The sequence below is a fragment of the Camarhynchus parvulus genome, chromosome 28, assembly GCF_901933205.1.
Source record: "Camarhynchus parvulus chromosome 28, STF_HiC, whole genome shotgun sequence".
NCBI lineage: Eukaryota > Metazoa > Chordata > Aves > Passeriformes > Thraupidae > Camarhynchus > Camarhynchus parvulus.
The window spans coordinates 4,828,870-4,846,706 of record NC_044598.1 but is presented as its reverse complement, the minus strand read 5'-3'; the positions used below and the strand labels follow the sequence as shown (position 1 = coordinate 4,846,706).

At 49.5% G+C, this 17,837-nt stretch overlaps 1 protein-coding gene across 1 annotated transcript; it reads right to left on the bottom strand.

Annotated features, from left to right (window-relative positions):
• Positions 1-888: 888 nt before the first annotated feature.
• MBD3 (methyl-CpG binding domain protein 3) lies at positions 889-17,627 on the bottom strand. Its single transcript, XM_030966805.1, is given in 9 exon segments — positions 889-2,733; positions 3,873-4,070; positions 5,256-5,433; positions 6,318-6,408; positions 9,152-9,289; positions 11,343-11,502; positions 13,483-13,539; positions 17,573-17,591; positions 17,594-17,627. Coding segments are annotated over 8 exon segments (870 nt in total). The 3' UTR covers positions 889-2,733; positions 3,873-3,877.
• Between the last annotated feature and the right edge of the window lie 210 nt (positions 17,628-17,837).

Sequence of the window (17,837 nt, the reverse complement as noted above, 5' to 3'; positions counted from 1 at the left end):
GTCCTTTTTTGGCACTTTGCACAAGCAACTGCTCCATATCAATGAAAACATCATGAACTTTGTACACTGAAGGAAAGAGAGCTGAACTGGGACAGGGGTGGGGGGATGAAACAAGAGAGTTGGCAGCAATTTAAATTGATATTCAGTGCATCAAAAAATGAGTGTCAACATCTCAATCACCTGTGGTATGGCACCTCAGTGGTGTGTTTAGATCCAAGTAAAAGTAGATAAAGACTTCACCAGATATTAAACAGGTTTTCAAAAAGCCAGCATCAGAATAAGATTGCTCTGGTCACAAGGACACATCTGGGGTGGGATATGAGCTGCTGGAGTTGAGATTCAAAGGGCCACATGGGAACAGACTCAAGTTGCACCAGGAAGGTTTAGATTGGATATTAGGGATACATATTTTTTGATATTAGGGATATATTTTTTTGTTTTTTCCCCACAGAAAGGGTTGTCCAGCCCTGGCACAGGCTGCCCAAGGCAGTGGTGGAGCCATCATCCCTGGGGTGTTCAAAAGCAGTGTGGATGTGACACTTGGGGACAGGGTTTAGTGGTGAATGTGGTGGTGCTGGGCTGATGGTTGGATTTACCTAAAAGATCTTTCCCCCCCTTAACAATTCTGTGACTCTGTCACCAACCTGCCCAAGAGATGGGACACCCTGGCAGCCTCTCCCTTGGTGGGGACACAGGAGGGGATTCTGCAGTAAGAATGAACTGCTTTCCACAAGTTTCCCTCCACGTTCCCCTCTGCCAGGCTCCAGATGTCCAGATCCAAATCTCAGACTGCAGCCCCCAGCTGAACCCCCAGAGCATCTCCACCAGGAGAAGAGGAAAGGGCAGAGCACAAAACTCCAGGCAGGGGCTTGAGGCAGACCAGAGGAACCTCTTCTTTGTGAGAAACATTTAATTCAACACCATGACTTACAAGAGGACAGATTTACAGAGTAGTAACTGTAACAGACTGTTCAGAAAGGAAAAGAATGGTCGCTGCCTGCAGTGCCAGGTAAAGCTCCCCAAAGCAGCACCTGGCAGAGCATCAGCAAAGTACAATTCAGTCTCCTTGCAGTACTCAAATGAGCAATATCAACCAATTTTGTGTTTTCAGACCTTTAAGAAAAGAGTGAATAAAGGATCAATCACTTTGGCATGGGATATTTTTCAGGGATCACTAAGCTGCACTACTCCCAAAGGCAATTCCCTGGCCCCTGGCTGTCCCTGCTAATCTTTCTCACACAATAAAGGCTCTGGGAGCTACTTTCTTCCCCAAGTTTTGGGATACCAACAACTTGTACAATTGGTTGGTGGCACAGTGTTCAATGCACCACTTTGTAGTGTTCTCTCAGCCGAGACGTCCACGCACAGTTATGCAATGGATACCCTAAGACTAAAATAATTCTGCAACCCAGTCAACACATTCCCCAAGCTATCAACTCTCATCTTCCTCCCCTCTCCTTGTCTCCCTTCCCAGAGAAATGCATTTTTAGCCACAAGTTACCCCAATATGCTCAAAGATGTACTGGAAGAGACTGAGGGATCAATCAAGGTACCCATGGTGAAGCCCAATACTTAGAAACACATTAAGGCAGGTTTCACATCAGTCCAATTGTTGACACAAAATGCTGGTCACTTCACTGCACATGCAAATAAGAAAGATTCAATACTTAATAAAAAGCTTTAAATTCCTTTTTTAGATATCAATTATAGAAAAATCAACCTTTTACCTTTTTTTTTTTTTAAGAGGTCAGAACATTACTGCACACAAAAGCAGGTGTGTAGCCACACCTGTTGGAATGGATCCCCTTCCCTCCACACCGAGGAACAGAGGGCAGGTTCTTGGCACCAGAAGAGAAAAAGGAGGAAGTTTTCCTCATTATCAGTCAGAAATGAGTCATCCTTCCATCCCCAGTTGAAAAAGTCCTTCTGACTGGACTTAAACCAAAGCAAAATATACCTCAGGCCGGGTATATTCTGAACAGAGTCTTGGAGGCAAATGTCTGGACACACAGAGCTCTGCATCCAAACTGTGGTGTGGAATAACCAAATACCCAAATTCCCAGAGCTGGCAGCCCAAGTCCTCGAGTGCAGCTTCCCCTCCTCACCCCAGCTCAGGTGGGAGAGGCACTGGCAGCTCAGCTCTGAGACTACACTTCCAAACACTTCCAAGACCAATGTGGTCCTGTGAGGAAACAGCAATTCACACATGGAATGAACCATTCACAACATGAAATGACCTCCCTACAGTCAGGTACAAACAGGTAGCCCACAGCAGAGTAGCCAAGGAGTGAAACAGCATCTCCCTCCCTTGGGTTAGAGAGAAAGTTGTTTCTGTGGGTCGTTAAAAGTACTTTGATAGAAAAGCTTAAAAATGTATCACCCAGCACTGACCCACAAAAAGTAATTCCAAAAAAAAAAAAAAAAACCCAAAAAAAAGAGCCAGCAAATTCAGTTCCCAGGATTTTCCCTCCCAACACGTGATATTCTTTATCCCCTCCCACTTTTGCATTTCCAATCACCCTACCCCTGTAGAAAAAGGAAGGGGAGTAGAGTTTAGTCAAGTTCCATCTGCAGAACTCCCCTGCAGTGAATGAACCATCAGCTGCCACGTTTCCTGAAGTCCATCCAAAGGCTCTGGGGTACAGTTGGACTGATGGTGCACTCTTGGCTCTGTGAATGGTTGTGCTGACCCTGCTGAATGGGTTTATACCGGGAATTCTTAGATGGAACTCCCTGAAAGAGGAAAAACAAAGACCTTGTAACTCAAAAAGAATTTTTGTATCTTAAAAGGAGAAATCCCAGTGTCTTAACACATTCATGTCTTTATCTCCTGGGTTTTCACCTGCAGCAGTCAGTTTGTTCTGGCTCCTGCCTGTTGCCAGACCTCTGTAGCAGAAAGGAATTCAAGCTATTCACTGTCCAAATACAGCTACTGCTGCTGATAGGGGAAAATGGGAAAAGAGAGCCCAGATAAAAGATGGGATCTCCCAAAGGCCAAGCAGATTGCACATGATAATTAATCCTCAAGGTTCAAGGATTGCTTTACAAAATCAATCTTCCTCCCACCTGAAATCCTCTTTCCCTTCAAAGGAGCTCCTCAGCTATTCATCCTAAGAAGTCCCTTTTTCCCCCACCACATTCTTGATTCTCGTCTCAGAGGCTCCAGAGGAGGCCACTAAGGTGATCTTAGGGCTGGAGAACCTTTCCTATGGAGACAGGCTGAGACAACTGGGGCTGAACCCTGAGCCTCCTTTTCTCCAGGCTGAGCCCCCCAGCTCCCTCAGTCCCTGCTGGTGCTCCACAGCCTGACCAATGTCCAGCCTGGCCTTGGGCACTGCCAGGGATCCAGGGGCAGCCCCAGCTGCTCTGGGCACCCTGTGCCAGGGCCTGCCCACCCTGCCAGGGAACAATTCCTGATTCCCAAGATCCCATCCAGCCCTGCCCTCTGGCACTGGGAGCCATTCCCTGGCTCCTGTCCCTCCAGGCCTTGTCCCCAGTCCCTCTGCAGCTCTCCTGGAGCCCCTTCAGGCCCTGCCAGGGGCTCTGAGCTCTGCCTGGAGCCTTCTCTTGTCCAGGTGAGCAGGCCCAGCTGTGCCAGGCTGGCTCCAGAGCAGAGGGGCTCCAGCCCTTGCAGCATCTCCGTGGCTCCTCTGGCCTGGCTGCAGCAGCTCCACGTCCTCCTGCTGCTGTTGCCCAGGGCTGGGGCAGCTCTGCAGGGGGGTCTCATGCCCACCTCCCCCATTCCTGACCCAAAGCCACCAAACCTTTCAAAGCCCAGGCTAAAAAAGTGAAGATTCATCAATATTTAAGGTTCCTCCTGAAAACCTTCCTGTCCCCAGTGTTTAAGGTGAGACACAGCACTATCACCTCACCTGGACTATACATTTTCCATCTCCTGGTCATGGTCCTGCTCCTCCTCCTCCTCTTCTTCTTCTCCTTCCTCCTCTGCTCCTTCTTTCTCCGAGGGAGGCTCCCCATCCCTGGCAATCTCCTCCACGTGGGCCAGCATGTCAGCCATCAGGGCCTCCTCCAGCCTCTTCCTCACCTGCTGCACCAGCTCCTCCTGCTTCCTGCCCAACACAAGGACACCCAACATCAGCCCCCAGGCTGCCCCTGTCAAGGGAAAAGAGTCTCCAATCCCTCCAACACCAAAGCATGGACTGGAAAAGCCCTCTAAGAACTTTAAGAATGTATAACAAAAAATAAAATCACTCAAAAAACCCCACCTGGCATTGTACTCTAAGAGAAGATGAAAAACATTTTAAGAATTTGTCCAGTATTTATATTATGTGTCCTGGACCTGTTGATTTCTGGCTGAAACTTGGCTAACCTAGCAGCTGACTTTTTTAGCCTCATGCTGATTTTTAACTCCTACTACTAATATCTAACAAGTCAGCCTACCCTGCACAGACTTTCAAAAATGTGACAGGAGAAAATTAAGTTTCAGGCCATTTCTCTCTGCTCATTTTCCTTTTGAGTCCCAACCCTAAGAAGTCAAAGCACAGCAAAGAAGTGATCAACAACCAATGGCTCATGGGGCTCCTATTTCAGCTCAGTCACAGGACTTCAAAGTTACAAACACTGTTTTTCCTGGTCATTTATGTCTCAATCAAGCCCAGAAAAATCATCCTGCAATTCCAAAAGATTTATCAAGCAGTCAAAGCAAGGACTGCCTTTAAACACTTAATGAATGCAAATTGCATGCTGCAGGCCTTTGGTATAGTCAGTTCTCCATCAAAAGCTGAAAGCTGAGTTTGACCAATCCTGATTTAACAATATTTAATTACTACAGCAACCTACAGCAGAATAAGCTGCATCCTTGTTCCCTGTCAGCAGGCATGGCTTGGGTTTGGTCAATCCATACATTTTATTTAATTCCCTTACAGACACAGAGGAAGGTGAAGAGAATGCAATCCCCCTGTACAGGATTTCTCCAATGCCATCTCTGCTCAGAGGTGCCTCAGTCAAGGTTCCCCCAACTCAGACACTTTCGTAATAAAAGGAAACTTGACATGAAAAACAAACATGAGCCTGAAACTGCAGAGTAACTGAGCATGGCCAAAATAAAAACCAGTGGGCTTTAAGCACATGACAGAGCTTAATGTAACTACTTTTGTCTACTCTCTTGCTAGAGAGCCATTCCAATGAATTCCCAAGGCACAGTGTTCCATCAGACATTCAGAAAGAAAAGCAAAGCACAGTTTGAGCACAAGGAACCTTGTTCCAGAACAGCAAGTGCTATTTCCAGCTCCTACCTGATATCTTCATCTGTCACCATGAAGGCTTTGCAGAGAGGCTGGGAGGTGTTGAGCCAGACCCCAGGGTTCTTCTCCACAGCTGCAGAGAGCTGCCCAGTGATGGGCATGGTGCTGGTGTGCAGGGCACTGGCGATGGCAGAGAGCAGAGTCTCATCTGTGCAGCCAGGGCCAACCCCTGCGAGGGGGAGGGAAATCCATGAGCAGCACTGCCCCAGGCAGGGAGCAGGAAATCAGGACAGTGGGGATTAAATTTTAATGGCAAAGCACAGGCTGTCAGTTGGAAAGCTCACAAGACATAAATCTCAGACCTAAATGCTTCTAACAGAACCTTTGCAGCCCTCTGAGGGTATTGAAACTTAGAGCAGGTCCTCATTGTTAGAACCAAAAAGATACTAAAAATCACCAAACTGGGAAAGGAAGAGGTTTCCATTCTGCTTGAACAAGGCTCAGAGAGCTGGGCCTGCTCACCTGGACAAGAGAAGGCTCCAGGGAGAGCTCAGAGCCCCTGGCAGGGCCTGAAGGGGCTCCAGGAGAGCTGCAGAGGGACTGGGGACAAGGCCTGGAGGGACAGGAGCCAGGGAATGGCTCCCACTGCCAGAGGGCAGGGCTGGATGGGATCTTGGGCAGGAATTGTTCCCTGGCAGGGTGGGCAGGCCCTGGCACAGGGTGCCCAGAGCAGCTGGGGCTGCCCCTGGATCCCTGGCAGTGCCCAAGGCCAGGCTGGACAGGGCTTGGAGCAGCCTGGGATGGTGGAAGGTGTCCCTGCCATGGCAGGGGTGGAATGGGATGAGCTTTAAGGTCCCTCCCAACCCAAACAGCAATCTGGGATGCTCTGCTGTTTCTGGAAAATGAATCCCTCAAAAGGCTGAGAAGCTTTGCTTCAGTGTCCCCTCAGAACAAAGGGCACTGGGAGCCCAGGCAAGCACCACAGCCCCTGCTGCAGCAGCAATGGCCACAGCCCTGCCAGGCCCTGGGAACAGGGAGCTCATCCCCAGCACCTTCACTCCCTCCTGCCAGGTGCCAAATGCCAGCCCTGAGTGAAGGGCACCCTCTGATTACCTTGCAGCCCCTTGGGAAGGTCCATTGTCTTCACCAGCTCCTCTGCAATATCAAAGGCATTCAGGCCACTCAACTTCTTCTCCCAGAAGAGCTGCAGTCAAAGCAGGTGGTTATTGGTGCCTCCTGGCACAACCAGGAGTGGAACTGACAGCTCCACAAAATCCCTGCTTCCTGTGCAGACAGGGAACAGCAGGGCTGAGGACATTTAATGTGGATTTACCACAGAAGGGATGGATCTGCCACCTCTAACAGCAGCAACAATCCTCACTGCCAGTCAGCTCTGTCAAGTCTTTAATTCTTTTTGCCAGGGCTGGGATTAAATGTGTGAGATGGTGTTTCTTGTTGGGACTCAGATGTTTATTAGCTCTAATCTATGTCACAGTCTCACAAGCCCTGAGTTCTACAGCACTTCACTCCAACAAACTAAAAATGGAGCCCCATCTCTCTCTCTACAAAGCATATTAAGGATAAACTGTCCAATTAAGAAATGACACCGAAATTTTTTTAATTTTTTACCCAATAACCAACCACCCATGGCTCATAATGTGGACTTTTTTATCCAATTACACAAAATCATCCAAATCCATGGAGAAGAAGGTGATGAAGAAGGACCAGCCTCCACCCTAAAACATCCATCTTGCTTTATATATATTATTATATTCTAAAACCTCCAATTCTGTTTTCCACCCTGTGATATCACACACTTCTATTCAAACTCCACACCCACAATCCCAGTTCCACCATTCAGTTTTGGAAGCTTCTCCACAGCCTCAGGTCAATGCAGTGTTCTCCTGGGGGTCAGTGCCTGGCAGCACAGAAAGTCTGAAATTCTCAGCAGCCAGGGCTCCAGCACAGCCCCACAACTCCTCTCTCCCAGTTTGCTGCCTTGGAAAACTCTCTTTTCTTCCAGGGCCTGGAACTTTCACTGCTCTGAGCTGCAGCAGCAAGGCCAGGCTTGCTGACTTTCAGCTGCAAGCCCACAGTGTGAGACAGCCTTGTTTGCACCCTGTTTCTCTCCTACATATCCCACAGAAAGTTAAGGAATGCAAGAACTGTATTCAAGGTAAAGTATTATTTTCTTCCTTCTCTTTGGTCCTTTCCCCCATGTCTCTCCTTTACCAGATTTTGAGTCACAGGCTCTCCCCAGGCTTAAAAGGCTGAATGTGTGGTGTGGTAGAAATTCAAATACATCACCCTGATACACCTTTAACTCTGCACCTGGTGCAGGAGAGATATCAGGAGGATAGCAATGCACAGCTGGAGGATCAACTGTCTTGCAAAAAACCACATTTTTATCAAGGTTTTGAGAAATGAAGAATTCACCTCAAACAGTCCATGAATATCCCACCCCTTCTCCCTGCCTGTCACAATCCAAGTGCAAGTGACTCCACATGACTTTTCCAAAAAGGGGAATGAGGCAGTCACAGCCCAAACACAGCCTGGATATTCCTTAGCCTTTCAAATAGGTGATTTTTTTTTGTTTTGGTGGGGTTTTTTGTTTGTTTGGGTTTTTGTTTTGTTTCTGTTTTGGTTTTTGTTGTTGTTTGGGTTTTGTTTGGTTGGTTGTTTTTTGTTTGTTTTTTTTTTTTTTGTTACCCAGAAAGGCTGAGGCTGCCCCAGCCCTGGAATTGTCCAAAACCAGGCTGGATGGGGTTTGGAGCAACCTGGGATAGTGCAAAGTGTCCCTACCCATGGTAGGAGGGTGGAATGGGATCATCTTTAAGATCCCTTCCAGCCCCCAAGAATTCTGGGATTTTTGAGCCAGTGCATGATGGGACTTGGCACTGCTTTCAAATTTTGCAGAAACATCTGGAGTCTGCTGAGAAAAAGTCAAAATATTCTGCAATCCAGTAAAGTATCTTAAACAGGAACACAAATCCAGCTCAGAACTGGGAGAGGGCATTTTATCTTTAGTGTTCTTTTTTATTGCCTTAGCCATAAAAGCTGCAGGAACAGCAACAACACTGTGAACATACAGGATCTGCTTCCTCAGAAAACCATGGTAAGACCCTGCCAACCTGCTAAAAAAACAAAAAAACCCCACCCCAATCACCAAAAAAAAAAAAAAATCCATTTCAGATAAGTTCTATCTCACACCCGGAGGTTCTAGTTGAACTGGGTTTATTAAATTCTTAAAATCTGCCTTCAAAAAGTGGTTTTTGAAGTTTTCAGAAAAGGTTTGCAGTGTTCCAACAGGTACAGCTCATTTTACCCTCCCTTGTCCTGAGCACCCTTACCTTTAATTTTGGTGTGTTCTGTTGCTTGCAAATACACATTATGGTAAGGAAAACACTTTTGTTTTGTATTAACAACAACATTCTAAGTGAATTTATGATCTTATACTGGCAGAGTTTACTCCTACTAATGTACAGTCCCTTGCACTGCAACAAACACCCCAGTGGATGTGATCCCTGCAGGAACAAGGATTTAATGGAACGTGGATTTAATGGAACATGGAATTCTAACACAACTGCAACATTTGACAGTGATTCTAAACCCAAGTGTCCTCTGAAGTGGTTACAATGTCTGAATAATTTTGTAGATAATACTTAATTTCAGCATGAAGGGAATTCAGGTTTAGCTACAACAGAATTGGGATCTAACCAAAGGCTGGAGTTTGTAAATCCCATAACTAGAGATTGGGAATGGGATTTGTTCTGATTTTAAGAGCTGGGAGCACTGCAAGCCACTGCTTTCTGAAACATCAGATTTTTCTAAATTCTGAAATGCCAGAGATCAGGAATTGCCAGGGAGTGTTTGTTCAGCATCACAAAATTAAAGCAGATTATTTTGGGATCCTCCCAGTAGCAAATCCAGGAGTTTCTCAGCCTTACCTGCCTGGGCTGGTCCACAGCTTTCTGGGGGTCACTCTTCACCTTGTTGCTGGGGTGGTTGGTGATCTTGGTGACAGGCTGTTTGAAGATAGAGGCTGTCTGTCTCACAGGCAGGGCTGTGTTCAAATCAGGCTTGCCCTGTTTCACACAAAAAGAAAAGGAAAAACCCACAAAAATGTTTTCAGTTTGCTAAAATGCTACTACAGCCACAAAGAAGTGCAGCAGGGAACAGTTCCTGGGCTTCAAATCTTGTCTAATCTCAAGTTATACAAGTTAGGCTGCTAAAAATACATAACTAAATTCAAATCTTGCCTTAGACCTATCAAAGTTTTCCACTCGTTCTGTTTAACATAGCAGCCTCCTCCCATGTGAGTTCACACACATCAGTTTTACTCCCATTTTTGATGACTTTAGGAGTCAGAACAAACCTTGTGTAATCACTAAAAGAGAAGATTACAACACAATATTTGTAATAAATAAAAAAATTACAAGCAGGGATTTAGAGGCTGATTTCTGAATCCAGAAACCACTCCAAACCATTCCTTCTAAATCCAGTTGTGACCAATAAACAAATCAACACCACTGAAAGCTGAATCCCTTTTTTTACCTTTGGTTCTGAACAAAGCACAGCTTTTAAATGAAGCTCATAATCAGTTTTGCACTACATGACTGCATTTTCTGTTAGGGGAAGCAGAGGAAGGCTGTTCCTCATTCCCAAAATCCAACACACAACTCTTGGAATGGCTGTAGGACACGCTTTGTTCTCAGGGATGCAAACACTGTGTCTGCTTCACAGATTTATTCATGAGATGTAGAAAAGATGTATTCAGGACAAATATAATTCTGAACCATCTGGGTGCTAATCCTTTCAGAAGCCAGTGATAACATTTGTACATTTATTGAGAGTTTTGGGCAGAATTTTTAGCCTGAGAGGTGTGTGAGCTGCTGCTCTCTGCCTCAAGGCAGGTCTCAAAATATCCCTGCAGCACCAGGACTGTAAGAAATGTTCCCAGCACTCTCGTGATGATGATCCTTGACTGGCTGATGTATTTCAAAAATGAGCATTGTGCCTTTTCCACATTCAATGTTTAGGTGCATTCACAGCAGCTGTTGGGTTCTGGGAAAGATTTTAGCATCTGATGAAGATCCTTGGGACAATCAATCCAGCCAGGGAGCCTGTCACTGCCATCCTGACACCTCAACCATCTGAATTAGCAGCTAGAGAATCTTTTCTTTTGTTCTACAAATAGGCCTCACAGTCCTCCTCCCTCTCAGGCTTTTTGCCCCAAATGCCACCCCCCCTTCCATCAGTGCCAAAGCTGGGGCAGCAGCACAGCACTGGCAGGAGCTGCAGCATCTCCTCATCCCTGTGGACCCAAATCCCTCCTCTCCTCTCAAACCAAAGGCAAGGGCAGGGCAGAGCTGCTGCACAGCTCCAGGAAATGTGGGGCTCTGGAGCAGATTGTGCTGGAGGAGGTGAGCTCACACTCCAGGGAGGGGGATCACAGAATCCTGGAATGGTTTAGATTGGAAGGGACTCTAAAGCCCATCCAGTGCCAGCCCTGCCATGGCAGGGACACCTCCCACTGTCCCAGGTGCTCCAAGCCCTGTCCAGCCTGGCCTTGGGCACTGCCAGGGATCCAGGGGCAGCCCCAGCTGCTCTGGGCACCCTGTGCCAGGGCCTGCCCACCCTCACAGGGAACAATTCCTGCCCAAGATCCCATCCAGCCCTGCCCTCTGGCAGTGGGAGCCATTTCCTGGCTCCTGTCCCTCCAGGCCTTGTCCCCAGTCCCTCTGCAGCTCTCCTGGAGCCCCTTCAGGCCCTGCAAGGGGCTCTGAGCTCTCCCTGGAGCCTTCTCTTGTCCAGGTGAGCAGGCCCAGCTGTGCCAGGCTGGCTCCAGAGCAGACTGCACTCATTCCCACAGGGCAATGCCTTTCTCGTGCTGGGAACTGAGGAAGGTGACAGTCTCTTCCCTGCCCTCCTCCACAGAAGACTGAGCAGTGACACAACTCTCCTCCCCAGCACCAACCCCCTGGGAGCAGCATTTGTCCAACCCCCACCAGCAGAGCTGTTCTGACACAGCTCCAATTCACACTCCAGCTATGAACTGCTGCATTCTCCCTCTCTCCCAGGCTGCTCTGGCAGCTCCTCAGCAGGGAGGGGGAGCAGCAGTGCCTCTCACTCTCTTACTTTGGCCTGGTTGGAGCAGTCGTAGCGCATCCTCTGCCTGTTCTTGTTCATTTTGTTCATCAGCATCTTCCCCGTGCGGAAGTCGAAGGTGCCCAGGTCCATGGAGCTGCCCAGGTACCGCGCCAGCTGCGGCTTGCTGCGGAACTTCTTCCCACTGGGGCTGCAAAAAACACACCAGGTGTCCATCCCCAGGGACACCTCCACCCTCTGCACCTCCTCTGCAACTTTTTATTGCCATGCTGAAAAACACATGCTGGACTTTCCAGCATGGAGCTGACGTTCGACTCTAAAATGTTTTCATATTGACTGCTTCTCATGTGGAACACACAAATTAAGTTAAAATGGTTTTGTATGTCAAGAGGAAGATTCAGATCAGATAAACAAATGTAGTGTAATACACACAAAAACCATCTAGGGAGATCTCAGCACAGATGCACTTTTCATTCAGCTGTCTCTCATAGTAAATGCACATTTTCAAGTATCATTTCTTCTCCCAGGACTGCTGCATTTGGCCAGCACCAAAAATGCTCCTTGTCTCCTCTCCCTGCCCCTTGAACAGCACATTCAGGTTTGATTCTATGTCTTTTGTAACATTCTGAAGACTTCAGAAAAAGAGAAAACCAGAAGTTAACTACTGACAAGGTGCAAAACAAAGAATCACAAAGTGATGCAAAGATAAATATCAAAACCTCATAAAACTTTCCATTAATGGCAAAAGGGAAGAGAGACTCTTCTGTAACTCCTGGGTTTCCACAAAGACTCAACCTGGAGAGGAGGCACAAATTATTCCAAACCTTTACTGATGTTTTCTTTGGGTTTTTTTTGGATTTTGTGGGGGATTTTTGCTGTGTTTTTTTTTTTTTTTTTATAATCTGACATAAGCTATTTTTTTATTCCTAAAGCAAAAATAAGCCAGTGTGTTATGGCTGCAGTGTGGGACTGTAAAGACAATAAGCGCCAAGCATTCTTCACCTTCTCACTGAGCATCAGAACAACACCTCTTTATTCTGTCAACTACTCTCACTTCTGCTTTTCTCCACTTTGCAACTTGCATATTCAATCCTAGCTCACATCCAGGAGAAGCTCACACCCTGTATATCCATCCCACCATCACAGGTTAATGGGCTAGAAGGCATTTTAAGAGCAAAAATGCCAGTTACCACCTTATCTCACACTGGTGAGACACTGATAACCTTTCCAAGGTCTTAACAACAACAAAACAAAAGGAAAAGTCAATGTTCACATATTATCTCCTGCACTGAAGCTTTATTAGGGGAAAACCAGCATGAGCAGAGAATTTCTGGTATAGGACAGTGACAAAGCAATTAGGTTAAGTCAGGCTGTGCATGAAAAAAAATAGATTAAAAAAACCCAAACCCAGAAAGTACTGAAGAATTAAAAGGTCTCCAAAAACTGAGATCAATTTAATATAAATTACACTAAAACTGAAATTAGAAAAAGTCTCTCGAAGGAGTTAAGACTGAAAGGTTGTGTGATCCCACACAGCATCTGCTGAGGAAGCTCCTGGCTCCAACTGCTCCCAAGCTGCTTATCCTGCCTGGATCTCCTCCCTGCCACCACCACTGCTCACACAGCCCAGTGCTCATGCAAATGAACCAGCTGAGGAAAATAATCCATCTTTGGAGGGCAGGGGAGGAGGAGGAAACACTCCCCACTGGTTATTCCTCAGCTGGATCAGCTCCCTCTGGAGCTGCACTTGGGCAGGACACAACACAGGGTACGTCCCAGGAACAGAGGCTGTGTCCAGCCCCAAATTCATGGATAACTTTTTCAAACTCTAAAGGGAGTTATTTGCCTCAATCCAGAGAGAGGAATTACCAACTCCAGCAGCTTTAGGGCAGAGCTGTCGCTGCCAGTGAAGCCAGGAAGAAAAACTCCTGCTACATGAAGAACATGGCACTGCTTCCTCTTCCAAGATCTGCTGCTCTAATTTAGGGTTTAGTGTCTTAGCAGGTTTAAAAATAATGCATTAAAGTGCAGAGTAACTTCCAGAACAGTCAGTACAGTCAAAGACAGGATTTTAAGTGAACAGAGCCCTTCATCTCTGTGTGCTTCTTATGTGCTGTGGTCATTTTGCAAGGAAGAACTGAAAAGCTGCTCAGAGTCTCAAAAAACCCACCTGAAATGACTGAGAGTCCTGTCTCTTCCTGGGGAAGCTTGGCCCAAAGGAAAAGCACTGAAATGTTCAGAAGAAAAACTTTTATTCTGATTAGGTCGTGCAAAAGGCAGGATCATCCCCAGGCTCCCTGGGACAACAGCAGAGCAGGGAGCAAAGCTATGAGCAAAAGGTGACAGTGAACTGAGAAAGGAAGGGATGGGGTGCCCTGGAGCTCCTGGGGACCCTCTGGCAGGACCATGTGGGACACTGGGGCACCTACACACACCTGGGACGGTCAGAGGTGTAGGGGGAGCCACAGGAACCCAAAACTTGTGTGGGATCCCTGATGCACACCAGGACACACAGAAACTCCCCCAGTACCACAGAACTCTGAGCCCTGTTAAAGTGACTTTAAATGTCACAACATACAGAATTTACCTCCTTCTGCTCCTCCTGCACTCCTGGTTTTGCACAAACAGGCCCAGAAACGAGACATTTTGGTACAAAGCTGCACAGCCCAACCTCTGCTCTGTAACACCCCCCAGGCAGCGACGCTGAGAGCCCGGATTGATCCCGGGCTCCCGAATGAGGCTGTGCCACAGTTCCCTGTGTGAAAGGCAAGGACACGGCCGAGTTGCAAAGGAGTTCACAACTTGCAAAGGATTTGCCACGCTCGTCCATCACCAGCTCCGGGGCTTTATTCGGTCTTGGGCCGCCTGGCTCCCGCTAACAAAACAGACCAGGCTGCCGGGAGCCACCCCAGGCACCCCCGGCTCGCCTTCCCAGACTTTTCCGGGCAGATTAAGCCGCGTTCGGGGCAGCCCATTGAAGGGCCAGGCCTGCCAGGTGCCCCTGCTCTCCATGTGCAGCTCACCCTTTGTTTCCTGCCTTATATCCTTAAGGAGAGAGCGGCTGCCCAGGCCCTCTCCCCTCCTCCCGCATCACAGTCTCCTCCCCTCCGCTCTCCCATTTAGCCTGCACAGGATCTGCACAACTTGGGAAGCAAGGGACAAAAGGCAAAAAAAAAAAAAAAACCAACAAAAAACCTTGAGCAAACCCAGACACCGCCTGCCTCTGGAAGGAATGGAGGCAGGAACAGCCGAGGGAAAACGGGTCACTGAAAGCAGACACTCAGAGCCTTGTGTCCTCGCTGGAGGGGGCAAGGGAAGAACACAAAATGATTCTCCTTCTTGCTTTCCATCGTGCTCCCTCCCTCACTCCTCACCCCAGCTCTGCTCCAGGCAAATCCCGGCAGCAGCGGCTCCTGGAGAGCTGCAGGAGCTCCCGATGTCCTCACAGGGAGATGGGGACCTCAAAACACTGCACAACCACCACTGCCAGCAGCTCCGTCACAGCATCCCCACGGCAGCCCTGGATGCAGCATCCACCAAGGGATGATGTCCCCAAGGGATGATGCCCCAAGGGATGATGCCATAGGGCAACAGGGGGATCTTTGTTCAGCAACTTGGACTCCAACCATAGCAAAAATAAACCCCCCCAAAAAACCCAAACAAAGCACTTGGAGACACACAAAATCTCCCAAATTTCCAGAAGCATCACATCCCTAAAGAAGAGCTCGGGACAAACACAATTACAACCAGATGATTTTGCAGGGCTCAATTCAGGCATCATGGAATTGTAAGGATGGAAAAGACCTTTAAGATCATCAGATCCAACCGTCACCCCAGCACCACCACCATGTTCACCATTAAGCCATGTCCCCAGTGTCACATCCACATGTTTTTTGAATATTTCCAGGGATGATGACGCCACCACTGCCCTGGGCAGCCTGTTCTAATCCTTTACAACCCTTTCCATGAAAAAAAATCTCCCTAATACCCAACCTAAATGTCCCCTGGTGCAACTTGAGGCTGTTTCCTTCTCATGTGAGAAATGATGAGCTTCCCTGCAGGCAAACCAGAGCATCAGAGGAAAAGCAAAGCACAGACTCAGTGAAAGCATTTTGCTCCACAATTTTTTTTGGAAAAGACTGTACCGATCAAAATATCTTTGGAGAAGTGCTAAAAACATTCCCTTCCAACTTCTTACATTTGTGCTGCAAAGGTAAGGAGTTCTCAACAAAATAAGTTTCACACAAGAGTGTGAAGTTTCCCAGCACAGTGATGTCAACATCCTGAGGCACAGACGAGCAGCGATCCCAAATTTCTGACACTTGGTCATCAAACCATCAGGAGAAAAACACTCTGAAGAAAAAAAGCCCCACAAAGCAGCACTAAATTCTCCTTCCCCCATGTGAGAACCCTGAGCTTGAAGAGAGCCAGAACTCTCTCAAAGACAACCTGCCACTTTGACAAAATCCCTGACACGATTTTCTTCCTTGAATCCTCCATCCCTGCACTTCTCCTGCCCACAAGTCCCATCCTCTCAGCCAGAAACCCTCCTAAGGATGAGGTTCGAGGACTGGCTGTAAAAACCCGCCCAGGTACTCAGACCTCAAGGAAGATGGAATTTCCAGCCAGAGACTGGCGCACACACATCTCACAGGGGGTTTTCCACAAACCCTCCCTGCATCTGTACATGCCTGGGAGCTGGACAGAACAATCACCCAGGTAAACAATAGGCAGAACTCTCACAGGTATTACTGAACTGCCACACCTGTATTTGCCACTCTGAGGTAATGCAAAATGCATCAGAAACAAAAATTAGCGCAACAAAGCTCTATTCTGCCTTTGATCTCTGTCCAAATTGATACAAAGGGAAAACCCATCATAATTTGAGAATAAAAATATGCTACTTATCCTCTTTTCCCCTTTTTTTAAAGTTCATCTCCGACACTGCAACTTAACAAACAAGTTCTGGGAAAAACAGAATCTCTGAAGCTTTCAGCTGCTGCTGGTGGCCTCATCCTGCCCTCAGCCTCCGAGCTGCAGCAGCAGAATCAGCTTCACGTTCTCGAGGATGGCACTTTCTGGTTCACTCCCCTTTTCTCACAACCATAACCTCATTCTAAAAATGAAACCTGAAGCTAAAGCTGTGTCTGTCCCATCCCTGGAAGTGTTCAAGGCCAGGCTGGACTGGGCTGGGAGCCGCCCGGTCCAGCGGAAGGCGTCCCTGCCCCATGGCAGGGGGTGGGATGAGATGGGCTTTAAGGTCCCTCCCAACCCAAACCATGCCGTGAGGATTCTGTGTCAGAGGCAGAAGTTGAGGGTTTGGATTTTCCCGACAGGCAGGGCCAGGTGAGGACACAGGGACAGCTCCTGCTGCGTTCCCAGCTCCCGCTGGACCCGAGTTTCACACCTCAGCCCGCGGGTGCCTCGTGGGTGCGGGGAGGATCCATATGGCCACCTACAGCCATATGAGCCATGCAGGGCTATAAATAGAACCCCTCCAGCTCCCGGGCCATGTGCTCCCCCCGCAGCCACACTCCCAGCAAGGCGCATCCCGACCCGCCCCGGGGCCAGCACCGCGAGCAGCCCAGGCTCCCTCCCCACAATCCCCGAGTACGCCCAAAAGGCAGCGGAGCGAGCCCCGAGGAAGGAGCACCCCCGCGCTGCTCCTTCGAGAATAAAGAACCGCGAGTGCCCGCAGGGCAGGAGCCGCTCCGAGGAGACGCGGGGGCTCCTCACGGCGCTCCCCGATCCCTGAGGGGGGCCGAGCATCCCCGAGCCCCCGCGGCCGCCCCGGGCCAGCTCCCCGCTCCCTTCCCCTCCACCTGTGGCTGCAGCCCCGGCCCGGCCCCCCGCGCCCGGGGCGGCCCCGCCGAGCGCTCCCACCTCTTCCGCTCCATGGCGGCTCCTCCCGGCCCGCTCCCGCCTGGCTCCGGCCGCCTCCCGCCGGCTCCTCCCGGCCGCCGCGCTCTGCTGCCGCCGCCGGCCCTTCCGCGCTCCCGCTGCCCCCGCGAGGCGGCGCCGCGGCCCGGCTCGTCCCGCTCGCGCTGCGCTCCCGGTGCCGGTCCCGGCCCTGGCCCCGCTCCCGCCGTACGGTGCGCGCCGCTCCCTCCGCCCGCCCCTTCCACCCACCGAGCCGCCTCCCACCGCCCGCCGCGCCCGGATCCCTCCGCCCGCATATAGTCCCTCCCCCGCCGCCCCCGCGTGGTGCCCCCCCGTCCCAGCCCCGCTCCCCCGACGAACCCCCACGGTCCCGGCCTTACCCCAGCGCCGAGCGCCGCGGGCTCCCCGGTGTCCCGGCAGCGCCGCTTTGGGCATCTTCCCCCGCGCCCGCCCCGGCCGCACTGGCGGCCCTGCGACCCCCGGCCCCGCCCCGCGCCCCGGGGCCGCGGACCCGCCCGGACCCCCGGGGAGAACCGGCCCCTCGCCCTGGGGCTGCCCCCGGGGGGGGTCGGGGGTTCGTTCCGTGCAACAGAAGCGTACTGAAAAAAAACCGCTCAAAAAACCCCAACAATAACAACAAAAAAC